At 39.7% G+C, this 26,976-nt stretch overlaps 2 protein-coding genes across 2 annotated transcripts in view; one reads left to right on the top strand and one right to left on the bottom strand.

Moving 5' to 3' along the window:
* The window catches only part of PLCG2 (phospholipase C gamma 2), a 72,443-nt gene extending 54,389 nt beyond the window's left edge, over nt 1–18,054 (top strand). Inside the window, exon 32 of the mRNA XM_061475060.1 lies at nt 17,723–18,054. Coding sequence (XP_061331044.1) covers nt 17,723–17,741 — 19 coding nt within the window. The 3' untranslated portion in view covers nt 17,742–18,054. The remainder of the gene's footprint in view (nt 1–17,722) is intronic.
* On the bottom strand, nt 5,760–9,349 carry SDR42E1 (short chain dehydrogenase/reductase family 42E, member 1). Its single transcript, XM_061475026.1, has 3 exons — nt 9,262–9,349; nt 8,732–8,833; nt 5,760–7,443 (listed from the first exon to the last, which is right to left on the bottom strand). The coding sequence occupies exons 2-3, from the start codon at nt 8,797–8,799 to the stop codon at nt 6,336–6,338; spliced, it is 1,176 nt and encodes a 391-aa protein (XP_061331010.1). The 5' UTR covers nt 8,800–8,833; nt 9,262–9,349; the 3' UTR covers nt 5,760–6,335.
* Nucleotides 18,055–26,976: the final 8,922 nt, after the last annotated feature.

Raw genomic sequence — 26,976 nt, 5'->3', positions numbered from 1 at the left:
TTTTGCAAATCCTTTCAGCTGCTAATGTGCTTAGAAATGAATTTTTTAATGAACTGTCAATTTTTAATCTTGCAATCCTACTTAGGTGATACTGTCCAATGATAGTGTTCTGTAAATGTAGATAATTTTCCCAAAATGTATCTAATCCAAGAATGATAGTTCTTGCAACTTTAATCAAATGAAGAACATAGACCTACAGATGAGAAAACGTTAGATTAGCTAAGTGTGTTTTCCTGCCAAAGCAGAACTAATTTCCTTGAGTGACACATTTAACATCAGTTACCATAATCTGTGTATGTGTTGATTCTTTCTGCTAGTACTATCTTGTTACTGTCAAATTCCAGCTTGCTTCGGGTGGAGTTTTGCTATCTATATGTTTGACTTTAACTTTTGAATGTGTGCAGAGGAGTTAAGTTTTTCTAAGTGATTTCCTGAGGAATCAAATGGTGCATTCACAGTGCTGTATCTCTGATCACAGAAAACTTACATGGATTTGTGATTCATGTCCTGGCGAAGCTGCCTCAGCAATTTTCAGTTGCTCTTGCTCCCCATGCTGAAATGACTTGTGTTGTTCCAAGAGGCACTTAATTGATGCCATTGTGCATTCGCAGATGATGGTTTGAGGAACCCCCTAGAGGTTTTATAGTAACTCTGTAAAGACAGTCTTGTCTCAAAGATGAAAGTGCTATAATAGTGTATCCCACAGTGGGGTGGCTTCTGTAATTTTTTTTATTATGAAGAAAATAATTACTAATCATCCAACTGAAAAAAAGAGCAAAGTTAAAGGCATTTTCTGCTTTTCTTTCTCCTGCCTGAAATGTCTTTAGTGCTCCACTGTGATTAACCTGTTTTGAGGGTTAGATGGGTACAGCCCCCCACCTAAACAAATTAAAACCCACATCAACTGTGGGTTTGGGAGGAGAAGCTGTAACCTAGACTACTTGTCTGCAGAATCCAGGTGTAATATGGGGATCTAGTTGCTGTTCCTTGAGGTGGGGATACCTTCCACATGTGTGCATTTTGTAGCATGTTCCAGGATGTGGTTAGTTTGCTGGATGATCAGGCCCTGTGCTATTTATTTCGTGCAACACCCTCCACTATTCCCATTTAATGCTATGAGAACACTGCACTGTCAGTGTTGATCAGAAAAGGTCACCCAAAGCCTTGTCTGGTAGGTCCTGAGGTTGTTGCTCCAGGTGGGACAGGATTTATAGGCAGCTGAGTCCCATCTAGGTTTGGACTGATCACAGAAGACAGGTGATTACAAGATGCTAGAGGTTAGGGAGATCAAACCCTAGAGCTTGGGGCTGTTGCTGTGTGGGGTTTTCCTTTCCTTTTGTGGGGATTTTTTGTTAAGCTCAGTTCCAGGGCAGACATAGCCAAATTGTCCACTTGTCCTGGCTTCTTTTGTTGGTATGTATATTCCTGACACAGGACAGCCACTGTGTGATGACCACAGGAGTTACTTGTGCTGCTGCTGTGCAAATACTTAAAAATTAGCACATTTTATAGTCCTTTGAAAAGTTCTGTACATGTTCTTCACCCATATGTGATGTCAAAAGTGGCACTCCCTCAGTATTTATGGAAATGCATTTTATTTTACAGTAAGGCTTTCCCCTGGAGGATGTTACACCATACTCAGAAGGAAAATACTGTGTTGACTCTTTTGTTGACTTGCAAGTGATGTGTAGTAACTCTCCTCTTGCTTCTTGCACTCTGTTTTAACTCCAAACCCTCACCCCTCAAATCTTAGGCAGGGCAGACTCCGTAGCAACTCTTGCACAGTTGCAACTGTTTTAATACGAAAGAAGGTCTGAATGTGTGTGCTAATTTTATAATCTAGCAGGAAAATCAGTTATAAATTTTTTGAAGTATGTGTTAAACTTTTTTGTTCTTATATAGTTTTAAATCCTTAAAATAACTTAATGAATAGTTTTTGAATATTGTTTGTGGATGATGCCAGGTGCTTCTTTATTTAAGCTTTGTGCATTGAATTTCATGATTTTTGCCAGTCATTCGAGGCATTTCTTACTGAAAAGTGGTCTGCTGGCATATTCTAGCGGCTGGAGGAAGGGCATTTGGGTGTTTTTAATATGAACTGACTTATTGATTGTTTCCATAGACATGGTTGCTGTTGCACTTCATCTGGCTGCAAACAAGCAGGGCAGAAGGAAAAGGTCGAAGATCATGTTTAACTTGCAACTCTGAACCGACTTTTTTTCAGTGATAGGTAGATAGAAACTTCAGCTGCGGTGAGCATCAGATTGATATCAGTTCCAACAGTAAAGCCTGAACAAGGCAAAGATTAAGTTTGTAGTAATTTCAAGAACATTAATTTTGATGTTCACCATAAATAGTCTGCCCCTACACTTTCTGCCCCAATGTTACATGGGCAGAAGGGCAGAAGCGCTGCTGGCTCAATGCACATGGTCTTCATATTGTGATTTTTTTAAATTGTTGGCAGTATTGGAAAAGAAAACAGACCAATCTTTTGATAAGAATCATACACATACTGAACAGGAATCAATATGAGGTATCTGCAGCTGAAGTCGTCTAGGAGGTCATGTTTGAATTTGTGAGTAATGGCATGAAGTCCACAAAATTGCTTCATTCTGGTGTTTTGTTGCCTATATTCTTTTTTCCACCCCTATGTATCTACCTTGTAGACGGTGAGATGGCATTAGGTATGTACCAATGATTGATTGTCCTTGAATTCTTCAGACTGGTTGTAAAGATCTGCATGCAAGCTGAAGCACTGCTGTTGAATTCTGCTGTGGTCGTGCGCTGGCATTTCCAACTGCAGTCTTCCAGACTGAAATTCCATTTATTGACATTAGAAATAGTAGTTTAATATAACAAAAATAAACCTTCAGAATCAGTTGGGAGCCAACTTTATATTCTGATCCACAACAGCATTTATACACATGCACAGCTATTAGTTTTAACAGAAGTTGAAGTGCAGTGTCATTCATTGCTAACTCTATGTTCTTAGCTGTTACTCCAGCAAAACAGGGAATTGTGAGCTTGACTAAAACAGAAGTAGACCCCTTAACATTTGTGTACTCTTGAATTGCAGTTTAATCCCCAGATCTTTTATAATGCATGTAAATTATCAGTATTCAGGACACTTTTCTCTGAAGATTACATCATAAATAAATATGCCACTATATTGTTGAAAGTATGTGGAAATTGATAAATAGGAATAAAGGGAAATACTGGTTCGGTCAGTTAGGAGGTGGCACTATAAAAACTGGTCTACTTTAAGGATGATTGGCATTTAAACATCTAAAATAAATATATTTAACTATACACTAGAAGAATCAGTTTATGTATATCTAGCAAAGTTTTACCTTAACACACTGTATGTGAGGTTAAGCAGCTGCCCAAAGACTCTTAAAACATCATCATCATTCTTTATAGAGAGGCACTTGTCAGTTGTTAAGTAATTTTGAGGACTAGGAAAAATTGAAGCTGTGCTATATTTTCAGTTCCACTTTTTCAGTTTTTAGATGACTTTCTGGTAATTCACTTTCGGGAAACAGGTAATAGATTAAAATTTGGAAGCAGACACAACACTTGAATTAATTACCTTAATCTACTCAGCTATTCGTGCAGGAGTAGCAATAAAGAATAAATAACAGGAAGAAAGAGAATTCTTGTTGTAAAATACTTAAAATAGAACAGCTGTGACTGGCTTTATACATACGGAATTTCCAAGCAATTATAAAGTATCTCCTTAAGCCACAGATTTCCTGGCTTTATTGTGGAAAGAGGAAAAGTATTCTTCACCTCTGCTGTAGTCAGGACTTTGCTTTTTTAACTAGGTGCAGCTGAATGATGGGGATTTAATGAATGTACCAGCATGCTGTGGATGGGACTGGAGTGGCCATTGCCAGGCTGCTGACTGTTTCTCTTAACAAGCACCTGATTTAGTATCCTGTGTTACAGTGGAAGTCATGGGCTGTTAGGACAAAATAAAGCCTCCTGTTCTGTTATCAGTGAAAAGTTCCGTCCTTGACTCCAGACAAATGGAAATGTTCATGTGTTGAGTCAGCTTCTGCAGAGTACTGGTATTTTGGGCTGTTTTCATTTAATTCTTTTTTTTCCAATGTGTTCTTAGAAGGATCCTCTCCTCTGTACCCAAAAAGCTGTCCAGGGCTTTGACCTCAGCTGGTATTAACAGTGTAAATTTAGGCTTCATAAGTTTAGGACCCTCTCATAGATTTTTTTCAGTAACCCCACCACTGAGCTAATTATGAATGGCAATAGCAAGAGTTTTACTTAATGAAAAGATCAGAAATAGCAGAAGAAACTCCTCTGGGGCACAGGAGTTATGTCCCATATTTTTATATGACTTAGGATGAAATACTGTTACTATGGCTCTGTGCAGCAGGCTTATGCAATTTATCGTACATTTTGTATTTGTCTCTTGCTTCTGCTGGCATTAAAATTTCTTATCTATTTCTGATAACACTGGGTCAAAACCAGAGAACTTAAAAGGGGAAAATAACCCAGTGGCTTTTGCTTGAAAAAAAAATGGGGCCTGTTGGAAAGAGAACAGCGGTCCAGTGCTTTCATGGGGTCACGACAGTCTTTTTTCTGTTTCATTAAAAAGGTTTCTTTCTTCTGCAGACTGTGATGCTGTGTATTAATGACTTCTGGAAAGTGGCCTTTCTGCCACCCACACTCTGCTGGAGGCACATAAGCTCTTTATGCAGGCATGTAAAGTATGGGGAGGGGGGGTTGGAAGTAGGGAGAAAGGGGTTCAGTTCTCTCTTGAGCTGTCCCTCAAGCTGTTATGTTTATTTTCTGTCATGGTGGTTTCTTTACATACTGGTGGGAAAATGAAGGAGGAGGAAAGTCAAATTTCGAGCAACTAAAACATGTAGTTATCAACAGTGATTTTTGTTGGTTTTGGGTTTGTTTTTTTTTAAGGTAAAATTCTCAAAAAAGTAACTATTTAAAAAACAATGCTGTCTTCATGCATCATACATACATTAACAAAAATCTCGATCTTTAAACATGGGTAGCAGCAGACTCTTAATTTGGTTTCTCTATTCAGGCCTTTTTGTTCTCTGAGAATCCTTTACCAATGTGGTAGAACTACCGTCTGTCTCTCCACTTCCCCATTTAAATCACAGAACAGCTTAACAGAAGGGAGTAACTGCAACTTAAACAAAATTCACTGAAGACTGGTATAGTTTCAGCTATTAAAATGGAAGGACTAAAGTTTGAACAGAAGTGTAAACTTCCTAAAGGACTGTCCTTTCACCAAGAGGTACTGAAACCATAATGCTCATGGATTAAGGGAAAAAATTTCATGATTTAACATTTTGAGGTGAAGTTTCTCCTACATTAAACTGACAAGGGAGTTGCTAGAGACAGTAGTGACCTGTACTTGACAAGGTCTTATTTTCTATTCTCAAAATCTCCACAAAATTATGACTATTGTCTTTTCAAGTGTTCATCACTCTACGAGAAAGGTGAAGTTCTAGTCAAATGGTGTCAGGTGTTAAAGAAGTGTTATTAAAGGCTAAAAATGCTGTATGAACAGTGGAACATGAATGTAATCACTTCCTGAATGTCTTTGATGGATTATTTGTTTAACCATTCAGTAATGCTGGGGAAAATCATAGGTCTTATTTATGAATGCACTTTAGCTGGCTCATTCATTTTAAACAGGCATATGTTATTGTTAGAAAAACCTGCAGATCTGTGCTGCTTCAAGTCCTTTAACTTAGATTAATACTTGTGCGTTTTAGAGAAGTGTCATTAGATACCACAGAGGTAACTCAGAAAACACACCAGAATGCATTCATTAAAAAACCAACCAAACAAAAAAGGCATTTATTTATTGTCTAGTTGTTTATCAGTTAATCTTGGTTAGGCACATATACATTCAAGGTGGAAAGCAGAATCTGGTTTTGGAATGTGATCAAAGAATAAGTTTATTCTCCTCTGGATCATGTAGCACAAACTCTTTAGGAATGAAGGGCATGGATCAAGGATCCTGTCAGGGAGGAAGAAGGGTCAGTCTGGGGATGTTTGTTCTATTCACTGTAGTGTGCTGTTGTACCTGGAATAAAATGCTGTTACTGTAATACTGAACTTCATGATGTTAGTGATCTGATCAATTTAACTTTGGAGAGGAATTATTTATAAAAATTACAACTTTGTATACAGCAATTCTGTTCTTTGGGGATAAAACTATTAAAGATACTTACCTGAATGACACAAATATGTGGTTGATTTTTTTTTATTCTCTTTGATTTCCTGTCAAAGCCAAAAGTACTCAGAGAACACAACTAAATTCTGTTCTCTGTGCTAAGCACCTTTCAGAGTGAAAATGCAGCCACAGACGGAAACCAGGAGGCCACCAAAGCAATCAGCAGTACAAGCAGTGCACCATCCCTCACAAGATGGATAATGGTGTATTTTCTTGGCTTTGCTCCACACCCCTGAGATCGGAACCACTCAGTCACTTCATTCAGGCTGTATTGTTGAGGCTCGTAGCCCAGCTCCTTTCTGGCCTTCTCCATGCTAAAATAATGCGTGACCCCAGTTTTGTAAACCTCTGTGCGAGTGAGGAGGGGCTGAAAATTATAAACATGGCCTACCAGAAGATGAACCACTTCAGTAAGGAATGCAAAAAAATAGACAAGGGAGAGAGGAAGACGACAGGTTGGGAACTTGTAACCCAAACCTTCCACCAGCGGGCGGAAGAATTCGAAGTTATTTACAGGCCTGCCATCTGAAATAAAATAGGCTTGGCCTGCAGCTATGTGCTTTTTGTTGGCTTTGAGGGCCTCGGAGGCAAGGATATGAGCCTGAACCAGATTGTCTACGTGTACAAACTCTACTAAACTAAAAGGATCTCCATATACAAATTTAAACAATCCCCTTTCAATGTAACTAACAATTCTTGGAAGGTGCCTTTGTTCTCCAGGCCCATAGATGCCTGCTGGTCGGAGAGCACAAGTCCTTAGTATACCTTTCCCATGTCCAAGCTCAGCACCATTTGCCTCTAGCACCTTCATTTCAGCTAAAGATTTGGTCCGGGAGTAGTGATCTGGATGAAGGTGAAGAGGTAGATAAGGCAGAGATTCATCCCCATTTTCTATGATCTGGCCTCCAAATATCACGTTGTATGTGCTTGTATAAACCAGACTTGCCACTCCTGTGCTCTTGCAGGCTTGGATGACATTTTCTGTTCCTTTTACATTAATATCTTCTATAAGTTTTCGGTTCAACTGCTCCCTGCCAGACATTCCATAGGAAGCAATATGGAATACACAGATTACGTTTCTAAGAGCCTCTTCCACTTCAGACAGGCAACGGACATCCCCCTCCATGAACTTTATTCCCTCTGGCACAGTCTGAAGTGGCTTCATGACATCAAAGAGAATCACGTCTACTCCCTTTTGGTATATGGCACAGCCTAAACTAAAACATGACAGAAACCATGTGTTAGTATATCTAGCACAATGATGCATGAAATGTTTCACCTGGAGGTGAGATTGTTAACTATTTTAATACTGATTTCTTTTTTCCCTTCTTTTTCTGATGGGAACCTTAAATATTCAGCCATCTACTACAGATTCAACTGTAATACTTCAGGTACTGAATGAACTTCTCATGATCAACAAACTCTGGAGAGAAAAGAAGGGGAAAAAAAAAAGAGAACTGCTGTAAAGGAAAAATCAGAAAAATAACTGAAGTGCTTCCAGCAGCCTTTTGGAAGAACCCAGATATTTCTCTGCTTCTGTCCCCAACAGATCAGCAACAGCAAACCTTTCAGATGTAAATCTGCAGCCAGGTACTTAAATCTTGCTGTTTTTATCTTACTGCTTTTGTGCCATCCCAATTCTGCCACAGCAATAGGTTGGTCTTTGCTGTTGTGTTTGAAACTGATGGAGAAATGAACAAGATGCTTCTATGGTGGTCTGAATACTTTGCCACACATCTAGGTTTTACTCCAAGTCACAGGTATAAACGCAGGTATTGACAAATAGGATAAAACTGGTACTCCTTTCCCACAACCTGTATTTTTATAGCACTTAAATGGGAGACAGTGGAAGAAAAAGCCAAACAGAAGTCGGATCTTGGGGGGGCTGCCACCCAAGACCCACCTTGAAATTTACTTTTTGGTCATGACTGTAATCTCTCACACCAGTGCAAGCGGCTGTAACTCTGAAAGTACTTCAGAATATAGTCTAAGGCTCAAAATAGGGTTTTTTCTTTACATGGCGTGCAGAGCCACCTGCAGTAAGGCAAAAATACATGCCTTATTAACAACTCTAACCCTAAAACATCACTGTCCATAAAAATAAATATATCCTTGACAGCAGATGGAGTATTTAATCCATATAGCTAAGCACGTGTGCAGGCCATGGCTTACTATCAAAAGAAGTGTCTGTATATAGGTGTAGCCTTGCTCAGCACAGTAGGCTGAAAGGTAGTGATTTAAATCCCCATTACAAAGGTGACCACAGAGGTAAATGTCAGCAAGTCAGTTGATGCTTGACATTTGGGAACAGAATAGCATATTTACTTAAAGCAGGTGGAAACAGTAGAACATGTTTGTTTAAAACCGCGATCACAAGAAGATAGGGTGAACTGGATCAGGCATTTTAAGCCCACAGATTTCTCTTTTACAGATGGATTTTGCTGCCTTGCAAGCCGCAATCTTTTACATTTACTCTGGAGTGTAATAATTACTTAACGTACTAACCGGAAGCCAAAATAGCCACCTCCTCCAGTGATGAGTACTGTTTGCTTGGCAGCCTTCTCTGGTTCCATCCTCTTTCCTTGTGCACTATATAAGGAAACTGACCTATAAAACACATTGTAAATATAACACATTAAAAATCAATCAGAGTTTTAATGTTGCTACACATTCTGCTCTTCACAGATCTATTTCATGTTTTATTGAATCCCTTCATTTCACCACCTTGTAGGCGAGGCAGAAATCCATTCTCAAAGGAGAGGTTATATATATGTATACATGTACTACCGATGATGCTGTGAGAAAAGCAAGTTCATATACAACTGCCGCTACAAAGAGTTAACCCTCCTCCCCGGGCCTTGTTCCACCCCCTGTACAGCGGCCGCATGCGGAGCGCTGCGGGCGGGTTGGGCCTTCCCACCGGTGACTGCAGGGCGCGCACAGCCGCGCTGAGGGGCGGAACGGAGCCCCCCGCGCTTGAGAACCGGGCTCAGGGCAGCGGCTCCGCACGGAAGCTCGGCGGCTCCCACCCGTACCTTCTGCTCCGCCGCCGCCTTCCCTCAGCGCCGCGGTGCCGCTGGGCCTCCCGGAAACGGAGTGCAAGGGGCGGGAGCCCCCGCAAGATGGCGGCTGTGCAGTGTGAGGGGGAGTTGTTATGTGGGGATGGGAGGTCTGTCCCTGCGGGCTTGCTCGGTCAGTTGAAGCTTGCCGTGTCAGTTTATGTGCCGGAAAGGTGCTGCAGTCAGCACTGCGTTGTTTTCCCACCACCAAAACCACCTCAGCCTCTGCACTAGGTTACGGGATGCTGGCGTGTGGTGGGTGCGCTATGGAGATGCTTTGTCCCTTCTCTTCCCCGAGGACACTCAACCAGGGCTTGGCTCTCAGCGTGTGGCATTTTAAAGTGGGGAATCTCTGATTGTCTTTGGAGCCTGATCCTGTTCCAGATGTGCCACATCCTGGTGTTTGTGTCCTTCATCAGTGGGTGCCTGCAAGTGTCACCTCAGGGGTGTGAGGTTGGACTGGGACACTTGGGAGAGACCTAGTGGTTACAGAGCCCTTTGAAAACACCTTGAATTGGGTGCTGCGGGTGGGTAGGGCTGTTCCTGATCTTGCTGCTGAACATGAAGGGCCGCGAGGATGATCAGGGGACTGGAGCACCTCCTGTATGAAGACAGGCTGAGGAAGTTGGGGCTGTTCAGCCTGGAGAAGAGAAGGCTGCGTGGAGACCTCATAGCAGCCTTCCAGTATCTGAAGGGGGCCTATAGGGATGCTGGGGAGGGACTCCTCATTAGGGACTGTAGTGACAGGACAAGGGGTAATGGGTTAAAACTTAAACAGGGGAAGTTTATATTGGATATAAGGAAGAAATTCTTTCCTGTGAGGGTGGTGAGGCACTGGAATGGGTTGCCCAGGGAAGCTGTGAATGCTCCATCCCTGGCGGTGTTCAAGACCAGGTTGGACGAAGCCTTGGGTGACATGGTTTAATGTGAGGTGTCCCTGCCCATGGCAGGGGGGTTGGAACGAGATGATCTTAAGGTCCTTTCCAACCCTAACTATTCTATGACTCTATGATTCTATTCTATGACAGTGTGAAGATACCAAATGACCTACCATGCATAGGAGAGCTGTGCTCTTGCAGCATCTTGGGACCATGAGTATGCACCCTTCTGGTGCACCCATCACAAGTACCATGTAACATGCTAGCAGAAATCTTCTGTGCCTCAAGCAGAGGCTGAAATATGGGTAAAATAACCCACAGTGCTGACTGACTGATGCAGAAGTGCTCCTAAGTCAAGAATCAGCAATCCACTGCAAGCTGCATGCGAGAGTGAGCCGTAATAGGAAAACAGTGAAGAATTACACTATCAAAGTCTGCTTTGTGGTATTTTCTTATTTTCTTTCACAGAAGTGTGATTTGCTTGGGGAGTGTGACTCAAAAAGTGGATTCAGTGTCAAATCTGCTTAAAAAGCACAAGTTTCTGTTTGCAAAACCTTGATGGAAGCAAGCACGGTACACAGTGGTTTTATGGTGATTGATGGCTGGCAAGAATTAAAGTGAAGCAGATTCTAAAAAGAATTCTGTGATCCATAAGGATGTTTTTTAGCAATGAATTCTTGCTGGTAAACCTCTGGTGACTCTTAAATAGCTATTTCAAGTGCAGAGCTTGTGCTGTGTAACCTGACTATGCAGAGCTGATGCATCTGTGTAGATGTGCAGGGTGTCTGGTTTGGAGGGTATCCTTCAATCACAGCTGATTTCCGTCTGTATGGGCAGAAGAGGCAGCCTTGAAGCATCCCTTGAAATGCCTTGCAGACATACAGATTGCCTTTGAATGGAACATTGCAGGATTGTGGAATAACTGAGGTTGAAAGGAAATGCTGCTCAAACGGCCTGCACAAAGCAGGTTCAGCCAGAAAGGTTACTTAGGTTGGTATTTAGTATCTCCAAGAATGGAAACTTTTCAGCCACTTTCTCCTTATAGATTATAGAGCTTTGCGCTACCTGAACAGTATCTCTAACCTTGCACTCTGTGTTGTGTAGGTGAATCATAGAATCACAGAATAGTTAGGGTTGGAAGGGACCTTAAAATCATCTAGTTCCAACCCCCCTGCCATGGGCAGGGACACCTCACACTAAACCATATCACCCAAGGCCTTGTCCGACCTGGTCTTGAACACTGCCAGGGATGGAGCATTCACAATCTCCCTGGGCAACCCATTCCAGTGCCTCACCACCCTCACAGGAAAGAATTTCCTTCTTATATCCAATCTAAACTTCCCCTTGTTTAAGTTTTAACCCATTACCCCTTGTCCTGTCACTACAGTCTCTAATGAAGAGTCCCTCCCCAGCATCCCTATGGGCCCCCTTCAGATACTGGAAGGCTGCTATGTGGTCTCCACGCAGCCTTCTCTTCTCCAGGCTGAACAGCCCCAACTTCCTCAGCCTGTCTTGAATAGGCAGATAGGCAGCTGTTAAACTCAGGATGATGTTTTGTCCTTTGTGGTTTGTGGTATGTCCATACAGGACAGTTTGCAGGATTGAGACCTCCCTCTCTTTCTCTCTGCATTCTGCTTTTTCTTGCTTTCTGCCTGGTATGTTAGCCACAGTGAGTGATTTGTGTCAGATAATGTCAGAGTAAATAATGTGAATATAATAAAGCTGTAGTTAAGATACAGTAAAGCTTCTGCTCATAAGCCACTATCAGTTTTATTTCTCATTATAGTAAATAGTCCTTTTTGTCTTCAAATTATAGTAAGGAACATTCATTCCTTCAAAGTGGTGACACCAGTGAAAGCTGTGGTTAAATAGTGTCCTCATTTTACATTGACAGATTTGATGTGAAGATGCGAAGACTTGAGACTTGACACTCTCGGATCTCATCATTCTGCACAACCCATTTGTTCGTGCTCTCTCATTTCCTGTGGGAACCTGCTTTTCCCAAGACTTTATGGACTTTCTGAATGTGTCAGAAATTCTGTATTGCCATCAAATAAGTGGACTTCCAGCTTTACTTTATATATAATAGAGCATTTGTCCTGAGTTTTGTTGTTTCAGGTTTTTTTTTTCCCAACACGGAAACCTGGTCTCTGCTACCAATTTTCACTTTAAAGAACCAGGAGTTTTGGAGGATGCCTTGCATATGTCCCAGCGTGCAGGGAATCAAACTATATTACAGCCACTTGAAGAAATCAGATTGAGACTTGTGCCCTAGGGCAAGATGTGTGAGGACAGAAGCATTTGCAGTGTAAATGGTGGGGCGGGAGTGTGTGTTTATCTTAGTTGCAATTCGCCTGAAATAGGCTGCAAATAAATCCTTAAATCAGCAACTAAAAAGCTAGGTAAGCCGCTGTAGTGAACAATGCAAGTTAGAAGCGATGAGCAATGAGGTCGTTAATTATTGTTTCATAGTATGTTAGTTCATTTGGTTCCATTTGCAGTTTAAAATACTTAGCTGGTAAAATGATTTTTGTCATCAAAATACAAAGCATGCCCAGAGTAATTTCTTGGGAAGCAGGGCAATATTTCATCTGGAGAAATACACTTCAGTCTACTGGTTTTGTATTTTTGATTGATTTCTTTTGGTATTACTTAATTGTGCTTTTCTTCATTGAGCAATGTGACAAGAGAAGGGGAAACAACTTAAACTAGGTCAGAACTAACTACATTAGTGGTCTGACTAAAATGTTTAAAACCAATTGGTGACAATAGTACTAAGAAAGTACAAACAGCAACTACATTGTGAATGGAGGTACAGAGAATTGTAATTTCTAAATTAGAATCTTCATTCAACCTAGATTAGACTAGAATATTTTTAAAGGAGGACAGGGTTATGGATAATAACATTAGTCTGAGTTTTATTCTTGGGTCTGACAGAAGTTTCCTGAGTGACCTTCAGATCATCAATTTGTGTATCAATGGTGGCATTGCACTTCTTCACTTTCCAAGGTTGTGGTGGTGCTTGATTTATTTGTGTTTCTGATGCTTGAATTGTAGGTGCTGTACAAGTATCAATAAACAAGGAAATCAGTAGTATGGGGCTTAAAGAGTTTATGCAGGTATGCAGGTTAGACCCTCTGAAAATATAACATTGACTTCTTCTTAGGACACCCATTCACTGTACAGCATTGCTTGTGTAAACTGTCACATGTTTGGTGATGCAGAGACAACAAAACAAAGTTTCTTTTTCACATGAGTTCCAGAAATGGAAAAACTTAGCCTATCTCTTCCACACTAAGAAAGAAAAAGGATTTCAGCGTTAGTTGTATTCACTGTTTAGTGAACACCGTTCACTAAGGCTGAGTCAAATTGTTCATCTGAACAGATGTTTTGTATAATTTTCCTAGTCTAATTCTTCTGTGTTTTCTCATTTTAAGAAATACGACTTTATAGGCATTTCTAGTCCTGACTAGAAGGAGGTGCATGGAGTAGTGAATTCCTTATCAAAACTGGAATTCACAAAAATGGAAGTTAGTTTCTACTCAACAGAGCTCTTGCAAAGGGCAGAGAATTTGATTGTAGAGAATTTTGAGATCATTGGGTGAAGGAAGAAGTGTGGTGTGTGTTGCATTGAGGATGTGCGGGCTTTGCTGTATCATTCTTCCAGTCTTGTTTCGTTTAGGTTTGAGATCATCTTGAATGGGGATGCAGGTTTTGGGGGGAATGTTAATGTGTTGCTAGATTTTCATACACGTCCAGAAGCAAGATCCAACTAAGATTCCATGGAGGGACTTGGATGTGACGCTGGCAGCAGCAGTTCAGGGCCCTGCTTACACGTTCTTGTCCCACCTCATTTGGTTAAGGCAGCTCTGCTCGAAGCTGTACACAGTGAGGAGCCTTCCACAGCCTCCTGTCACCAGTCAATGGCAGCATCTTGGGTCTGTGGTGCTGGGTGCAGAAGAGTGCCATCAGCTCTTCAGAAGGCACAAACTGCTCAATCTTTGGCTGTTTTCACCACAGAAGATCAGGTTGGGTGGAAATACTGAGCAGTTGCCAGCTGAACCAGCTTCTGAAAAGTGTCTGGATGATTCCTTTTGCAGTTGTGTATTCTTCAGTGTGATCTGAGAGAGGGTGCTGTTGTACCATGGTGCTGGTGGAGCACAGATACCTGACAGTTTTAGCATTATATTTGATGTTATGGTACCAGATCTTGCAGCTTAGTTATTTCATACTGTGTCTTATAGACAACAGTTTTCATTCCATGTAGCTTTTCAGAGATCAGAACAACCTGGGCTTAGTGGTCATGCCTTGCCCATCTTGAATTTTATGCACGGGTTTCACTGTGGTCATCTTTAGTGCATTAATTATGAAAAAAAATTACTATAGAAGACGCTAAAAGTGCTTTGAATTATTTTTGCAAGGATTCTTAAAGAGCAAGCTTGATTCTGAGGTGTCTATTCAGTAACATGAAGTGATGCATGCACTTTCTGAAGTCATCTGAAATGAACTTCTTTTCCATTCTGTAATGCTTCAGAAATGTAGATTAGCATATTTTCAAAAGTAACAATTACTTATCCTAAGGGAAGGGAAGAAAGAAAGTTTACATGTTTTAGGAGAAGCAAATGGTTAGAACACAGAGCTGAGATTAGCCTGTGTTCTCCCTTTTTACTTTGATAGCAAGTAGCTGTGTATGGTCTGTGCATCTCTTTGGGCAGTCAGCAGAGCACACTGATAACCCAGTTTTCAGAATGAGTGGATGTTAATCTTCATAATCTCCATAGAGTTAAACAGTCTCAAGGGACTCTTTAAAAGCCACTCCTAAGCATTTCCCTCTGTGAGTCTGAAGTAAGTGGTTGCTCCAGCAATATTGATGTTAGGCTCTCTTAAACCTAGCATGTTCCTTTTAAGTTATAATTTGACCTGATATACTACCTGATGTTCTGAAGTGCTAATACCAGTTTGTTAAAATGTGCTGCAAACATACAGACTCATAGAATCATAGAATAGTTAGGGTTGGAAGGGACCTTAAAATCGTCTAGTTCCAGCCCCCCTGCCATGGGCAGGGACACCTCACACTAAACAATATCACCCAAGGCTCTGTCCAACTTGGTCTTGAACACCGCCAGGGATGGAGCATTCACAACCTCCCTGGGCAACCCATTCCAGTGCCTCACCACCCTCACAGTAAAGAACTTCTTCCTTATATCCTATCTAAACTTCCCCTGTTTAAGTTTTAACCCATTACCCCTTGTCCTATCACTACAGTCCCTAATGAAGAGTCCCTCCCCACCATCCCTATAACCTCCCTTCAGATACTGGAAGGCTGCTATGAGGTCTCCACGCAGCCTTCTCTTCTCCAGGCTGAACAGCCCCAACTTCCTCAGCCTGTCTTCATAGCGGAGGTGCTCCAGTCCCCTGATCGTCCTCGTGGCCTCCTCTGGACTTGTTCCAACAGTTCCATGTCCTTTTTATGTTCAGGACACCAGAACTGCACACAATGCTCCAAGGGAGGTCTCATGAGAGCAGAGTAGAGGGGCAGGATCACCTCCTTCGACCTGCTGGTCACGCTCCTTTTGATGCAGCCCAGGATACGGTTGCTTTCTGGGCTGTGAGCGCACACTGAAGCCGGCTCATGTTCATTTTCTCATCGACCAACACCCCCAAGTCCTTCTCCGCAGGGCTGCTCTGAATCTCTTCTCTGCCCAACCTGTAGCTGTGCCTGGGATTGCTCCGACCCAGGTGTAGGACCTTGCACTTGGCATGGTTAATAATACTTAACAGCATAAAAAAGGTTTTATCCAATATAATTGCAGCATCATAGAGGTAAAAGCCAAATTTTAGCCCATCCTATAATTTTATGAATTGTTTCAGTAATGCAGAGGAGCACAGAAGACTGCAAGGGCTAAAGGACTGAGCCTCTTTGTACTCAAAGGGATTATATGCTTTAAAAGCGAGTAGATTAAGAAACATCTTATGAAAAGACTAGCAAAATATTCTTGAAAAGATTTTTACAGGTGGTTTTGCCCTCAAAGTGAGGGAGGACAGGTTTTAGAATGCAGTGCTGAATGTCTTTTATTCTTAAAAGCAAGTCTTCTCTTAAGTTTGAATAGGCAACAGTTTCAGCAGGTAAATATATACTTAACCTTTCAGTAATTGTCTGGTTCAGTTTCAAGGGTGATTTATGTGCATCCAGCTGTCCTTATTTACTGCACGGATAATGAGGAATGGCTTCCCTGTTGTAGTAATTTATAATTTAATTCATCGATCTATAGGTTCGCAGAAATCTTACTGTCTTAGTTAGCAAAACCTAAGTGAAGTCAGTCTGCTATGAATTGTTGACACTAATAATTGAACACCCAGTTGATGGTTGGAGTTGTACTACTTTGATCTTTTGACTGCTTCACAGGCAGAAAATCGTGCTATGCCATGTGTAGAACAAACTTGAGACATAACGTGTTCTTTAATCTGTAATTTGTACTGTGTTAATTTTCTGTGTGTGAGTAAGAGGTCTTCAGGCAATAGGGTTGAGGATGAGAAGAGATGTACCAGCAAGAACACCAAAGCCTGAATTGTAACATTTCTGTGGGTTCCTCAGTGGAAGCTGTATTTGATGAGGGGGAAAGGAAACATATTTGGTGAGGAGATGTTATCCATCTTCACACTTACTTCTGATGCTTTCATATTCACTGTATTCAAGGTCTAAGCAGTGGTCTGCCATTTTCAGGCACTTAAAACAGCAATAAAATAGAACAGACACTGGCTTAAAAATGGTGCTGCCCATTTTAGTTCTGTAATTACCTTGAAAACATTGCAAAAAATTGCATAACTTTGCACATGAAGGATTAGGTAAGAGTTTGAACACCTAAGTAGGGTAAAACAACCTCAAAAAAAGGATGCAATCTCTTTCTTGCTTCAGCCATGTTTAAATAAGATAACCCCTATAAAGCTTACTTAATAACATCTTGGTGTTTACAGTAGCACTCTGTTCGTATGTGTTTGTGATGTTGTTTGTTCTGTTCCATGACACTAATGACTGTAGAATTCAGAATTCATAATTCTGAGCTATTTCTGGTACAAACCTGAGCTTTCTTTTGAAATGATTTGTTCAGAACCAGAAATTTTGAAGGATGAAGGCACTTGGTCAAAAAAAAAATAATGCCCTAACTCTACAAAGGGGCAAAGTTACTAAAGTTACAAAGATAAGAGTTGTAACATGCATTTATCTTTGGTTTAAAAGCCTTATGTTGACATGTTTTGTCCTGGAATGATAACACAAAGAACATGTTCAAAGTAGGAGCTATTTGACTGAGAATGTGAGTGTACTGTAACCTAAAGTAGTTTACCGCAAGGGATTCTTGTTCTTCTTTTTCATTCCACTTAACAGAAGTTGTGCAGCATCTGGTTATATCTAATTTTGGATTTTTGCTACTTTTGAGAGAGAAGCAAGATCTGAATAGCTGGGGAATTCAAGTATATATGATTTTTTTTTTTTTTGTTTGATTGTTGTAGTGAAAGAATTCTGAGTTTTGCGTTTCAAATGCTGCTTCTTTATCTTTCAGAGAGTATCCAGTCCACTGAAACAGAATTTGTGTTAGTTGAAAATGCTGGATTAATTCCAGGACATGCATCAGCTTAATTCTTCCTAAGAACATATAAGAATAAAACACCAAACGCATTATGAACATGCTTTATAAACTGAAATGTTCTTTTAAATGACTTAGAAGAACAACATGTTCTAGTAACTGGATGTGTTGTGTAATGGAATTTCTCAGGTCTAATATGTAATCTTCAAGTTATAAAAAAAATTTAAAACTGTACATAAGGAGTTCTTTAGACATTAGCTGAATAAAATTATATAGAGGAAAATTGCTTAATAAATTTAGGTATTCAGCTTTAACAAATTATTATTATTATTGTTATTATAATTATCATCATCATCACAGGAATGCCTATTTTAGCTGTCATTTTACACTTTCAAAGAGAAAGCATTATCTAGTACAGTTCTTTCCCCAGGTCTGTCACTGACATTGCCTGAGCTCCTTTGCCCTTTTAAAAAACTGTGGGAAAGCCTGGGAAAGCAGTTTGAGTGGCCAGTAGGAATCCCTTGAGTGCCATATTCTTAACAATAAAGCCTAACAGACTTCACCGATTGTGTTTCTCATGTAGTTTTGTTCCTGGCTCTTGTCCCTACTATCATAAATAAAGGTAATCTCTAAAGGGGAGATTAGGCATCAACTAAACCAGTCAGTTAATTACACTTAAGCAACATGCACGTTATTAGCTTATTGAGCAGCGTCATCCAGCCTCCCATGAAGTTTTATCTGTTTACGAAGAAGATGCCTTCCATAATTGTAATTGAAACACCAAAATGACTCACAGTTTGTAAATGTTAATGAGAATATATTATGCAGCCAGACTCTCCTTATGTGTTGTTTGCAAAGGGGTCACACTTTTGGCTTTTCAGTCAGCTTTTTGTCAGTGATGTGTTTCCCATCGTGTCCTAATGTTTACTAAAGTTTACTAACTTGTAGAGAATTTCAAAATTGGAATGATCCTCATGGGAATAGAGTACAAGTGTTCCTCCCATTTAGGTATTCTCCTAATTACCTCAGGTAAGAAGTGAAGCAGCCCAACTTCACTCAGTCCAGTTCCTGTAGATTATTATACTGTAAGAAGGGATCTCAGTTAACATCTGCTGCTACTGAATCCAGTTTTTATAGGTAATCTTGGTGCAATATTACATCATTAATGTGTTCCATAATTTAGATTTCTTAAAATTAGAGTTATTAGATTGAGTTATTGAACTTCTTTAACGAGTTGACCACAGGGTGCTTCCAGCCATAACAGCCAAAGTTAATACCATGGCATGATATCTTGAGATGAAGCTGCTGTGAGTTACGAACTTTTAATTTAGTTTCTCCTTTTCTGGAATAAAAAGAGGAATGTTTACTACAAAAAATAATGCTTAACTAAACGTATGTATCTAAATACTACAGAATATATTTCATGCACAGTGGTTTTAGCTTGTTTAGTGCATCACAGAATCATGCTGGAGGGTTGGTTGTACAACAGCACTCTGAGAAACATTGTCAAAGTGATTTTATTGTTTTTTCCTTCTGATGCCTGTGTTCTGTGGCCATGTTTGCAGTCTTTGAGTTGCAGCTGTCATATTTCAGTTGCACTCTCCGGAGTCTCTGGGTGCTGGAGCTGTCCAATTTTGACTCTTTTAGTAGTTGAACTGTACTCTTGCAGGTGAGGTACCAAATGTAAACCTTTACTACCATTCAGCTAAGTCTTCATGTGCCCTTGCTATTAGTACTGATTTTATAAAAGCTTTATGTGCTCTTTGGTATTTTAGAGACTTTAGAGATTATAGAGATTTCTTTATAACAGCACAACATGCAATTCATGTAATGGCATTCAAAAGAACAGGTGAAAATAATTGTTTCCACTTCTCACCTCTTCATTATAAGTTTTTGTATTTTCTCTTAATATTCTGGCTTGCATTACTTGAACTTTTGTTTTAATGGATAATTTGTTGAATGTATCCCTCCATTTTTTGCAGGTGTGTTGCCATACAATGCTGGGCTGTGGTTTAGTCTTAAGAGATTTCAGTAGGTGTTTAATGTGCTGACAAAATTTCACAGATTCTAAAGTTCCAGTTTTAAAGATTCCAGTATTACTAATTTCTGTCACGTATTGATGATCTTAAGGGTCTTTTCCAACCTAAATGGTTCTATGATTCTTAGCCCTTAAGAATACTGAGCTGAGTCTCAGCTTTGTACTTCTTCCACTCTGTGAGATACCTCCTCTCTGACCTCTGTTGGTTAAATGCCAAGAGTTTTCCACATGGAGCATCCTTTCCCAAAAGGGACACAGTGGGTGGCAAGGGTCCTCTTCAGCTTCTCCCATTTGGACTTAGATTCAAGGAAGATGCCTGAAAGATGAATAGAAATGAGCAGGGTGCACAAAGATTCCTACCAGAATTGTGAAATAGAGGCAGTGCTCAGGACTGAACTTGTAGCTGTTCTGGAAAACAGCACCTTGTAAAGAACCTCCCCTGGCTTAGCATCTCACTGCTACTTTTTCAACAAATTCTAGCTGAACATGGCTCTGCTGCAGTGTAGATACAGTTTGTACCTGAGTGAAGATCTGGGATTTGAGTCTTGTTCTGCTGGCAAGCTGGTTCAAGTCTGAACACATTGTGCCTTCCGAACCAAAAGAGGAAGAGCCTCACATTTAGAACTTTTAGACTCCTGCAATTTAAAAAAAAAAAAAAATATTTAAGCTAGCAATTATGCTTGGATTTAGCAATACTGAAGTTTAGTTTATAACAGATGTGAACTAAGAGGGGGTGATAACATCAGAAAAGGTAAATAGGAGAAGAGGAGTATCTTGTGTGTAGAAAACCCTTCTGTGAATCAGACCAGTGAGGTGTGTCATAGTTGGCAATTGCCCATGGGCAATATCTTCATACGGTAACATTTTTTATTCAAGTTTTTGGCATAATTCCCTTGGATTAGTAATATTTTTTTTTGTTCCTTGCCCCTCTTTGTAAAAGTTTTTTTTTCCTTTTTCATTTATGTCTGTCCATTTACATATGTATGTCTCGATCTCCTACAGCTGCCTCTGATTCTTCAGGGATGCTAACACCCTCTTCCGATGACCCTGCAATTCCAATCTCCAATGCCCACGTGTTTTTTCAGCTAGGCATCATTCTGCTTTTTCCCACATTTCTCTCATTCTCCAGAGGAATTCTTTATAAGCATCTACAGTGTGATTCTCTGCTGACCTTTAAAATTGTTATGAAGTCTAAAAAACATTTGATGGTCTTTCGCTTACTTGCACTCAAAGAGTACTTCTGTCATGTTGATTGCTACACCCAGCATATTCAAGCAGCAGGGTCCAGAACTGACTGCCATGATACAGTTTTCATCTATGACTTTCTGACTAATTAGAATATAATAAGGGGGCTGGAGCACCTGCCGTATGAAGACAGGCTGAGAAAGTTGGGGCTGTTCAGCCTGAGAAGAGAAGGCTGCGTGGAGACCCCATAGCAGCCTTCCAGTATCTGAAGGGGGCCTACAAGGAAGCTGAAGAAGGACTCTTCATCAGGGATTGTAGCAACAGGACAAGGGATGATGCATTCAAACTGATACAGGGGAAGTTCAGGTTAGATATAAGGAAGAAGTTCTTTACTGTGAGGGTGGTGAGGCACTGGAACAGGTTGCGCAAAGGAGTGGTAAATGCTCCATCCCTGGTGGTGTTCAAGGCCAGGTTGGACAGGGCTTGGAGCATCCTGGTCTAGTGGAAGGTGTCCCTGCCCATGGCAGAGTGGTTGGAACTGGATGAGCTTAAGTTCCTTTCTAACCCAAAATATTCTACGATTCCATGACCTCTCTTTGCTTCAGTTTGTTCATGTGCGCTGTGGGAACAGTAATTCTATCAAATGCTCTTTAGAGCGTTTATGAAAGCTAAGTGTGAAGGAAAGGAGTGTGGTTTAAAGAGAAATCATACCAACATTATTTTTCCTCAGAATACATCTTTTTTATTTGCTGCTGTAGAGTCCAATATCCAGAGTTATTAAGGCTGCTTAATTTTTGCCCACTCTTCCAAGTACAGTTGAGTGCCTCATTTCCATTTACCAGTTTGAATGTATCTGTGGGGCTAGAAGTCTGACAGATGAACCAGTTATCCAGAAATTAACTATGGGGAGGCAAAATTGTATTCCTGAGTATGCAAAGAGATTCCATGTTTTATACTCCTTTAATTTTTAAAATTTCATTTGAATTTGACTTGTGAAGTTTGGCCAATGTCTGCTGATTTCTCTCAGTATTTCCTGTGGTCCAGTTTTCATGACTACTTTGAAAATCCCCTGCCTGTCTCTTTTCTAGAGTCATTGAATGGCTCTCTCTGGGACAGTGTTTCCTAATTTTGCACAACTCATTTTCAATCAGGTTGTTTAATCTGCATTGTTTAATCAAAAGTAATAGCAATAAATTCTTCTTTGTATCCAGTTATAAAGGTGAGAACTCTAAAACTTTCACACAATATTAAAATTCTAATTTTAATGGCACAAAGGCATATTTGACATGAGCTATTACTAAAGCCCCAGTTTGAAGGAAGCAAAAAATTGCCTCTAGGTTGGTACTTTTAAATCCTAGTTTCAGTCCATAAATTTGATTGTAAAGTTAAATTGAAAAACCAGAATATTTAACAAGAAACATAAAATTCTTAAGAATTGGAGATGCTTTCTGCTTTAAAATATTAGAACGCAGAAAAAGGGAAATTGAAAACACACATGAGCTTATTATCAAAAGTAATTGAGATCTAAAAACTGCCTTGGATACTTGCATATACCCGTTTAAAGTTAATAGAAACCATATCATATATCTGAGAACTTTCCTAAAAACACATCTGGAATAGTTGTCAGGTAGGAACTATCCAGGCGTATTCCAGCTAGTTAGACTATAACTCCTGTAACTTGGAACATCTTTATGTTGATCCAGAACACTGTCAATAAGTTTACAAAAAATGTTGCCCTTCACTTACTCACAAAAATGTGGTTCAGCATTTCATGAGTGGAAGTAGGTGCCTACTGATGGCCATTTGCATCCTATGTTTCAGTACAGTTCCCAGTGACATTTGTTTGCTATGAAGGAGATATCATGACTTGCATCTCTAAAAGAGAGAGAAAAATTATACCTAATCACAGAGTATGGGTTCCCCTAATGCTGCTGTCATTGTCGTGGGTTAAGAGTATAGGATATAGGGAGCTGTTAATTTTAATAGTTGTGTCCTGAATCTGCCCATATACGCATATATATACATATATATATATATATATAAAGAAATAAAAATAAAAATCCCAGAAATCCCAAGGACAAGACACAGAACCTGTATGCCATCTGACATTTTTTACAAGCTTTCCAGAATTAATCTGTCTAGGAGCTACTATGCTCAGCTTAATTATGGAAAGGCTGCATCTGTGTTCAAAGCTGTTGAGAGAGAAAGAAGAAAGTAAAAATGTCCACTAGGTTTGATTAACTGCTTTCAGCCTGATGAATAAAGACAGATGGTTACTAGTTATTTTTCCTTAATGGATTTTGGAGATCCATTTGGTGGATGAATTAAAGTTATAGGTCCCAAATCTGCCTTTGAAGCTATGCCTGCATAGACCTTAGTGATTCTAACAAATTTTGTATGCATCCAAGAGAGATGTTTGCCCTAAGGCTGTTAAATATGCTGTTAAAAAGCAGTTTTGAAATGAAAACTAAAAGTCAAATGATAGTTTACAATATTAATAAAACAAGTTACAAACTATGTAACTTGGGAAGGAGTTCCTTGCAAGGGATGATTAGGGTGAAGTGCCTGTGCAGACTTATTCCCATAGAATCTGTGCCTGTTCAGGTGTGACCTCTGCCTGGGGCTTGTCAATGTTTTAATACTGACTTGAAAACTTAGAGAAGTTCATTAAAGTTGTATTTGATAGTTTTGTCACACGGAAAGAGAAATAAATACTTTTATGGTGTAGGTTTGTTTGCACGTGTCAAATGTGGAGGAGGGCTTTAAGACAGGGTCTAATTCTGCAGGTGTGCACATGTTTAAATTCGTGGGTGTGAATGTTTCTGTCCTTTACTTATGTATGAATGTCTGTGTTTATTTTTAAGAATGTATTTGATTGTCTGTGGGTTCGGGCTCTCAAGGAACATTTAGTCTTGAAGGGTATTGGGACGTCATTCAGCAACCTCTTAAATGATCTGCCTAGTTTTATGTGTGAATAGTCACAGTGATTTCAGTTGGATTAGACATAACATAAACAATTAGATCTAAATCTAAACAATTTTTGAGTCAGGGGTTGAGGTTACCGTATGATATCAGATGTCTAAGATGACAATAAAGGGAAACAAAACAACAAAAAATTACACTGAGTATACTGATTTTTCCATAGTTGGTGGGTTGCCTAAAGTGAAAAACACCATTTAGCTAAAATGCTACCTGCCATAGAACCATCAAACCCCACACACATCCTGAAAGGGACCTTGAGGGGTCATCTAATTTGTCCCCAGGCACCACTCAAGGATCGTCTGTCATTAAGTAATTCCTGACAGAGAGCTGGTCTCATTGACAACATTTGAACATGATTACAGCTGTTTACAAGCAGCACAGACATTTCTGGAAAGCAAGGGGAATGCCCTTCGGATCAGCATTAAAGGAGAAATCGGTGACATTCAGTATGTAGCAAACACACGTTCAATCAAAATAATAATGTAAGTCATTGATTACACACAGAGTGAGGTCACGACTCCTCAACAGGAAAAATACATGGCTTCACCATTCAGAAGCGAGAGACTTGTCCTTCAAGTGACAGAAGACAGAATGTGTTTAGGGCAGGTGACACTTTTTCATGGTTGGTTGATCACTTAATGCTTTTTTGAATCATCACCTCATTTTTCATCTCATTTTGCTTCAGCTTTCATTTCAAAGACTAACTGATATAACAGAGAGTAAAACCTAAAAATAAGTGAATCCATTTATGAGAGGCAGAGATGTTTTTAAGAGTTTGCAGGTGGGAGGGAAGGCATATTGCAGATGTGCATAGTTAATAACCCAAGTGATGATGGCGAGATGCTACCACCCGTTTTCTTTAATCCCCTTTGCAGAATCCATGCTCAGAGTTCAGAGACATGTTCTGGGCCTCCAAGTTGCATGTGATTTTTTTTTAATGTCACTATCTACCAGGAATGACAAGTTATGTCGATGGTGTAGTAAACCTCCCCACTTTAAAGGACAAAGAGAGAGAGGTGCAGATAGACTTGGAGTTGAGGATTTATTTTTATTTTTTAAATCTTGCTTAAACAATATTGGTTTATATCTAGGTTGCACTTAAAGGTCTGATTAAAGATATGTGTTTATGCTAGCTGCAAGTTTGCAGTTTGGTTAAATATTTGTAAGGGTGCTATAGGGCCCAGATTTAAATGGGAACTAGTAATCTACCACATGTACCTGGAGTCCCTGGTGAGCTGGGATTGCTGAAGTTAGCATCTCCATCACTACTGTTACCTGTCTTAGCTACTGAGTTTGTCTACCCGTGCTTTAATCTGGCTTTTGGTCACCATGTGTGCCTCATTTTCTGTTTGCCTCCACATTCACATTGCTGTTTATGAATTTAACTATGATAAAAAATATGTGACTTTTGCATAGATATTACCTAAATATTTGAAAATGCTTTATGGTCTATTATAAACATGTGTGGAAAAGGTCAGATGTAAGGCAGATGTTTCTCCAACTTGCCATTGTTTGGAGACATGCAAGAGAAGTTACGTGAAGAAGATGCAGAAGTGCATTTTTTTTTGATGTAGATATAGAGAAACTTCTAAAAGAGTAGCAGGCAAACCAGTGGTGCATCTCAAGAATTTTAGGGAAGAGTCTGTTGCTCTCAAAGTAGTGGATTAAGATAAACTGGTATCTCTTCTTCTCTAACCCTGATTGTTCTGTGAAAGCTGTTTCATATTACCTTATGAGAGAAGGAAAGCAGGCGAGTGTAATTTCTCATGAGGATAACATCAAGATAATTCCTGGCTGACTTGCTGAGGAGTACATAATTGCCTTTAGGTTTTCTGATTCTATCCTCTTTTTGGAAAATAATGACAATTTGATTGATAAAAAATTAGTTTGGAAAGTATACAATCCGCTTTGAGCTGTTCCTGAAAGCCTAGAGAGCAATAGATGTCCATAGAGAAGAAAACCTCCCTTACAAATACACAGGAGTGCTCATAATCTTAATGATTTGTCTGATTTAAGATGTTTTGTCTATTTCAGAAAATTTAAAAGGGTGATTAGGGTTCATGGAAATACCAAGGAAGACTTACAGCCTATGGCTTTATTTCATATGGCACGTTATTACAAGACCTACTACTTCAAAGCAAAGATAGAGCTGCTGCAGGCATTGGATTCACAAGGGAAAGGCAGGCTGCAATTGTTTCTTTTGAAGACTGTATAATGCTAAGATGTATGTTGCACGGGTCCCTGCCAAAAGGATTTACAAGCCCAGTTTGGCCATGAGTACAGATGTTCCTCAGTCTGAGGTTCTTACACTTGAGAAAGTAACGAGATTTAGCTGAGGAAGTAATTACTATTAATATTACTATCTTTTGTTAAAATTATTTCTTAGAATATTGAGAAATGGTGAGCTACAGCTGTTTCTTCACTGCCAAGTGAAGATCTCCAGGAATTACTATGTTTGAATTTACAATCTTTACAATTACTGTATTTCTAAAAACAAAACCTCCTTTAGCTTGGAAGTAAAATGTATTTTTCACTTTTCTTTAATGGATACATACTTCATTTGACAAGAATTATTTCCCCAAAGGGTGTATTAAAAAAATAGTTTGAACATAAAGGAGAGGTTATACAGCTCTATTTCCAGTTACACGTAAACTTTTTTCCCTTTATTCATGCCTGTGAGTTCAGAGATCTTAATTCACAAGGTACTTGGCTACATTCCTGGCTTTAGGCAGACTAATAGTTTTGCTGCCTTTACTGGATAATTCATGTGCTTCAAGTTGAGTGCCCGAATAGATAACTGGCTGAAGGAAAAGAATTATGTCAACCTTTGTATAGCAGTTCAATAATATTTGTAAGAGCAAAGTCTGTTTGCCTAAATTAGTTTTGTGTATGCAAGTTCAATAGTTTCTGCATCCAGGATTTATAGCCTGAAAAGTGCTTGTGTAGCCATGAAGTCCATAAAAATCCGAATGTATGAAAGTGTTTATATACTCTCAGAAGTTGTAGTCAACCAAACAAATGATTT

Source organism: Pezoporus flaviventris, unplaced genomic scaffold, assembly GCF_033815535.1.
Source record: "Pezoporus flaviventris isolate CSIRO_AGI_PZ_B2104156 unplaced genomic scaffold, CSIRO_AGI_Pfla_v1 ptg000082l, whole genome shotgun sequence".
NCBI lineage: Eukaryota > Metazoa > Chordata > Aves > Psittaciformes > Psittacidae > Pezoporus > Pezoporus flaviventris.
This window is presented reverse-complemented; position numbering and strand designations above follow the sequence as displayed.

Coding starts and splice junctions, on each gene's coding strand:
- SDR42E1 (XM_061475026.1), bottom strand. CDS start 8,799: ATGGAACCAGAGAAGGCTGCCAAGCAAACAGTACTCATCACTGGAGGA. Junction 7,444..8,731: donor GGTGGCTATTTTGGCTTCCG/GTTAGTACGTTA, acceptor GTCATGTTTTAG/TTTAGGCTGTGCCATATACC.